This window comes from Lepisma saccharinum, chromosome 8, assembly GCF_977018435.1.
Source record: "Lepisma saccharinum chromosome 8, izLepSacc3.1, whole genome shotgun sequence".
Classification (NCBI taxonomy): Eukaryota; Metazoa; Arthropoda; class Insecta; order Zygentoma; family Lepismatidae; genus Lepisma; species Lepisma saccharinum.
Genome location: NC_139236.1, coordinates 24,312,210 through 24,318,443, shown reverse-complemented (window position 1 = coordinate 24,318,443; position 6,234 = coordinate 24,312,210). Strand labels below are relative to the sequence as shown.

The 6,234-nt window shown below is 41.0% G+C and overlaps 3 protein-coding genes across 3 annotated transcripts; all 3 read left to right on the top strand.

Moving 5' to 3' along the window:
* Positions 1–374: 374 nt before the first annotated feature.
* On the top strand, positions 375–1,181 carry LOC145991709 (uncharacterized). Its single transcript, XM_083127767.1, has one exon. The coding sequence runs from the start codon at positions 375–377 to the stop codon at positions 1,179–1,181; it is 807 nt and encodes a 268-aa protein (XP_082983893.1).
* Positions 1,182–1,259: 78 nt separating this feature from the next.
* On the top strand, positions 1,260–2,939 carry LOC145991708 (uncharacterized). Its single transcript, XM_083127765.1, has one exon. It carries the CDS (start codon positions 1,260–1,262, stop codon positions 2,937–2,939), a length of 1,680 nt encoding a protein of 559 aa, XP_082983891.1.
* Positions 2,940–3,150: 211 nt separating this feature from the next.
* LOC145991707 (uncharacterized) lies at positions 3,151–5,577 on the top strand. Its single transcript, XM_083127764.1, has one exon. It carries the CDS (start codon positions 3,151–3,153, stop codon positions 5,575–5,577), a length of 2,427 nt encoding a protein of 808 aa, XP_082983890.1.
* Positions 5,578–6,234: the final 657 nt, after the last annotated feature.

The following is a 6,234-nucleotide window of genomic DNA, read 5'->3' as shown; positions in this document are numbered from 1 at the left end:
CTTTGTGTGTCACAGTACTTATTAAGTATCACGTCTAATTTTCAATCACAACCGTTACGCGTGTGGTTTGAACAGACATTCCGTATCGTTATCGTGCGTACGTCGAATGTTTTGTTACAAGACCGAATTATACAAGGTTGTATTCAGTGGACAATCAGTTATCTGCTACGATAACTCATCACGGGACTGAGTATCATAAATTTGGACAGTTTCAAGCATCCACTACAGTATCCTGCTGTCGGCTGAAGTGACGTCATCGCCAACACCCAGGGAAGCTTCAGATCAAGGTCAGTAGTTAGCTAGGCTCGCACCATATTTTGTTTACTCTTTCCTCACGTACAATTTCCTACATATCTTGCCCTCTTTCCTTCGCGATGGATGAAGAAGAGAAAAGAGTGTTGATACGTAGGAGAGCTGGATTTAGGGGCCAGTTAACACGAACACAAGCATTTGTCAATGCCTTTGAAGATACGGGGGAAGTTCAAGAAGTAAGGGTCCGTTTGCAGAATTTAACACCTTTGTGGGAAAAATATGATGAAGTTCAAACACGTTTAGAAGTAGAAGATATAAACGAGAATCACGAACCTCACAGGGAGGATTTTGAAGAAGTTTACTACAAGGTACGGGGTAAAATGGAATCCATTATAGAGAAATATAAACAAGCACAAGCTGCACCTACAGATGGATCGGATGTTGTAAATAATGCTTCATCATTAGGCACCAAGCACATTAAATTACCCACGGTATCTTTACCCACGTTTCACGGTAATTATCAGGATTGGTTAGCATATTCAGATGCATTTCAGGCTATGGTTCACACAAATGACAATATTCCTAAAATACAGAAATTCCACTACTTACGTTCATCATTAGAATCTGAAGCAAGAACACTTATCGATACTTTGCCCATGACCGATTCAAATTATGATATTGCATGGCAATTGTTGAAAGATAGGTATGAGAATAAACGACTGATAGCAGCAAGTCATGTCAATAACATCTTGCATGTGAACGCAATTAACAAGGAAAATGCCACAGAATTACGTCAGTTCATCAATGACGTCACCAGTAACTTAAATGCTCTTCGAGCCCTTGAATTACAAACACCGTTAGAAGATGTTATTTTGATACATCATTTTTTGGCTCAACTTGATTCTCACACAAGAAGGGAATGGGAATGAAGCCATACCGATCAGTCGTTCCCTACACTAAAGGAACTGTTTACCTTTCTAGAACAAAAATGTCAAGCTTTGGAATCAATGAAGTCTGTTCACGTAAACAAAAATGTCAATGAACACAAGGTTAGCCCTAAACAGAAACACATCCGTCAGTCAAATTCTTACCTGACAACTACAAATACACAATGCTATTTCTGTAAATTAGCACATTCCTTATATTCATGCAAGTCTTTTGCAGGCGCAAGTCTGAAGCAGAAACAAGAGTGTGTGTTCAACAACAAACTTTGTTATAATTGTCTCAGATCGAATCATAATTTTAGGAACTGTACTTCAGGGAATTGTAGACGCTGTGGATTGAAACACAATTCACTGTTGCATCCAGACGAAGGCGGTAAACGAGGAGGTCCTCTAAGGCAAGACCAACCAAGGAATGACTCACCAGACACGAGGAATGAAGCTGCAAGGACAACTTCAGTACAATCTTCATACTGCACATTTAAGAGTAAACCAAGATCACACGTTCTGCTATCAACAGCTTTAGTAGAAGTCATCGATTCTAGGGGACAGCCACATACATGTAGAGCTCTCCTGGACAGTGGGTCTCAGTCAAATTTCATCAAGGAAGATCTTGTTCAGAGACTACAGTTACGAAAGCAGAAAAATCATATTCCAATCAGAGGAATCAATAATGTTTCATCGGAAGCCAAGCACAGTGTAGACATTCAGCTGCGCTCAAGAATGGCAGACTTCCAGACTTCACTTACTTGTCTGATACTCCCACGCATCACAGGGAACGTACCTTCTCAAGTTATTCATCATGAACATTGGAACCTACCAACCGACATTGAGTTAGCAGATCCAGATTTCTACAAACCAGAAGGGATAGATCTACTAATTGGATCGGAACTTTACTTGCACTTACTTCTTCCTGAAAGACAAACGAGAGATGAAAACTATCCAGTTCTTCAAAATACTGAATTAGGTTGGATTTTAGCTGGTCGGATGGAACAGCCTGTAGAACCTAGTACACCCACAGTAGCATGTTTTGTACGCATGGAGGATAATTTGGATTCTCAATTACGGCGTTTTTTCGAGTTGGAGGAAATGTACTCGAAACCAAAAACAGCTGAAGAAGTAGCTTGTGAAAACCACTTCAATCAACACAGCACCAGAGATGAAACAGGGCGTTTCATTGTTCGTCTCCCATTTCGATCAAATCATACAGAGCTAGGACATTCATACAACCAGGCATTATTCAGATTACATCAGTTAGAGAAGAGGTTTCAACAACAACCAAAGTTGAAAGAGGAGTATGGCAGAATACTCGAGGAGTATGAAATGTTGGGACACATGAAGCCAGTACAACCAGATCCAAATGAAGCTGATGACGTGTCATACTATTTACCACATCATCCAGTATTCAAACCTAGCAGCAGCAGCACGAAGACCAGAATTGTTTTTGATGCATCAGCAAAAACAACAAATGGAGTCTCATTAAACGATATACTGATGGTCGGTCCAACCACACATGACGATCTTCAGTCTATAGCACTTCGCTTCAGAACTCACAAGGTTGTATTTACGGCAGACGCCGAGAAGATGTTCAGACAAATTCTGATTCATCCAGATGACACTAAGTTTCAACGCATACTTTGGAGAAAATCTACAGAAATGTCAGTACAAACGTTCGAGCTCACAAGAGTCACATTTGGTTTGGCATCATCACCGTTTGGCGACCAAAACATTGCAGCAGTTAGCTGAAGAGGAAGCAACCAAGTTTCCGAATGCATCCAAAGTTTTACAACGAGATGTTTACGTTGATGACCTCCTCACTGGAGCTAACAGTATTGAAGAAGCTAGACAATTGCAAGGAGAACTAATCGATTTACTGAATTCAGCAGGATTCACTTTGAAGAAATGGTGTTCTAATCATCAAGAACTTCTTGAAGCAGTACCAGCTACTCATAGAGAAATGCAACTACCATTTCAGTTTGACAAGGGAGCGAGCGTTACGGCTTTAGGCCTCACGTGGGATCCAGTCACCGATAAATTGCAAGCAAATAACAAGGAGATAGTGTCATGTTATGAAGACAACATCACTAAACGACAAGTAGCTTCTATTGTCGCATCAATCTTTGATCCTTTGGGACTAGTGAGTCCAATAGTAATTTCTTACAAGATATTTCTACAACAATTATGGTTCCATAACATGGAATGGGACGATAAGTTACCAGAACAACTCAACATGGAGTGGAAACGTTTGTTTCAACAGTTACCAAACATTAATCAGATACAAGTTAACAGATTTGTGCTAGTTCAAGGAAAAGTGGTTGACATTCAACTCCACGGATTTTCAGATGCATCGCAAGTTGCATATGGCTGTTGTTTGTATCTTAGATCAACAAATGAAAATGGTGAAACCACTGTACATTTACTTTGTTCACGTTCGCGTGTGGCACCTATAAGAAGAATCACTCTTCCTCGTCTTGAATTGTGCGCTGCCTTGTTGCTGGCGAAACTAACACACAAGGTGTTACAACTACTACAATTGGAAGTCAGTAGAATCAATCTGTGGACCGATTCGAAGATCGTACTGGCATGGCTTGCTTCACCTGCAAGACGATGGAAAACCTTTGTAGCGAATAGAGTTTCACAAATCCAAGAATGTACTAAGCCTCAGTACTGGAAACATGTAGTGTCAGCACAGAACCCCGCAGATTTAATCAGCAGAGGGACAAATGTAGACTCACTACACACCTCTCAAATGTGGTTTCATGGCCCTGATTGGCTATCACTTCCAGCAACAGCATGGCCTTCGAGTCCAACATCGTCAAGGGATGATGACTTCGAACTCGACGAACTTGAAGAACAAAGAACAACTACAGTAAGTCTAGTCACAAATGTACCAAAAATAGAATTCATCAGCAGATTTTCGTCGTTATTGAAACTTCAAAGAGTGATTGCATATTGTTTGAGATTTCTACACAATGCGAGGAACAAACAAGAGAAACACACAGGATCATTGTCAGCAAGTGACTTAAGATCAGCATTGCATACTTGCATTAGAAGCGTGCAACACGAAGTTTATGGAAAGGAAATACGAGAATTGTCTTCTAACAGTCAGGTGTCAAAGGATAGTCAACTGTCAGACTTGCATCCTTTCCTCGATAACAAGCAAGTACTCAGAGTTGGAGGAAGACTTAGACACTCGCAGCTACCATATGATAGCAAACATCAAATCATATTGCCACCGAAGCATCATTTAACTGAATTGATCATTCTTTCAGAACACCACCGGTTATTACATGCAGGACCACAACTCCTTATATCTTCATTACGACAGGAGTACTGGATACCAAGAGCCAGACAAGTGGTCAGAGCTATTCTGCATAAGTGCCTCATTTATTTCAAATTAAGAGCATCTATTTCCAACCAACTCATGGGACAATTACCACCATCCAGAATACAGTCCACTAGACCATTTCTAAACACTGGAGTTGATTACGCTGGACCAATTATCATCAAGCCGTCAATCACTAGAAGCAAATTAAGGTTGAAAGCATATGTAGCAGTATTTGTATGCTTTGCCACAAAGGCCATACACCTAGAATTGGTCGGAGATCTCAGCACCAAGTCATTCATTGCAGCTTTGCGAAGATTTACGGCACGCAGAGGAAAATGTTTGAACTTGTACAGCGATAACGGAAGAAATTTCGTCGGTGCCAATCGCGAATTACAAGACTTGAAGAATGTATTCCAATCATCAGACTTCAACAAGTCTTTAGAAGACCATGCAGCTCAGGAAGGATTCAAATGGCATTTTCTACCACCCAATAGCCCAAATATGGCTGGACTTTGTGAAGCAGGAGTGAAGTCCATGAAGCATCACCTGAGGAGAATCGTAGGGAACTCTGCTCTCACTTTCGAAGAACTTGAAACACTCTTAGTTCAAATCGAAGCCTGTCTTAACTCCAGGCCCCTCACAGTATTGTCACATGACCCTACAGATCCCAGTTTTATAACCCCTGGCCATTTCCTTATTGGTGCACCCCTAACTAGTTTTCCTGAGCCTAGTCTAACTTACATCAAAGAATCCAGTTTATCCAGATGGCAGAAATTGCAGCAGATGTACCAACAACTATGGGATCGTTGGTCAAAGGACTACTTGCATTCCCTGCAGCAGAGGACCAAGTGGAACACCCAAAAGAAGAATTTGGAACCAGGAACAGTGGTCTTAGTGAAGGAAGATCACCTACCTCCACTTACATGGAAACTTGCTATAGTTGAACAAGTGCATCCTGGTGCGGATGGACTAGTGCGTGTTGCAACTGTTCGCACGTCATCTTCAACCTATAAACGTCCAGTTAACAAACTAGTGCCTCTTCTAATAGATCATTAGTTGTACTTTTGTTGATCGACTCGATCAAGAGGGGGGACTATGTTTGGGATAGATTACTGTATGTATTATTATTTGTGTTATCAATGTGTGAAAATTTGTATATTCTAAATATTCATTATACTTGTCGCCACTAGGTGGCAGGACAGTGCAGACTCTCTTCTTCGGAGACTGTGCAGGGCGTGGTACTTATCGGGAAATACCCGCACTGTACGAGAGAACAACGAGAGACATTGCTACACGGTGGTCGACTCCATTCCAATGTAGTCCAGTGTCAGTGTACATTAAATAGTGTATATAATCAGTCCAGTGTTTAAATATGAAACGCAACAGGTGGGTAGGGAGAGAGTAGCCCATCTCCAGATGAACACTAGAAGGAATTCTGGAGGTTGGCAGTGTTGCAGGATTATGCATTTTGTCTTTACTTCAGGTAGACATATTAGCGTCTTTCGGTTTCTTCTGTTGACTACAAGTTTTTTTCTCTTTTTCAGGATAAATTCCATCACAAGATGTACCAGAGGAATTGTGGTGAGTTTTCAATAATATTCCATTCTCTTTTCTTGTTATTTTAGGATGTCTGTCTGAAAAAAAGACAGGGTGTTTACCTGCGAGCTGTTAACGTCTCGGAACATCCAGCGCTCACCTTAAGAGCGGGTCCTA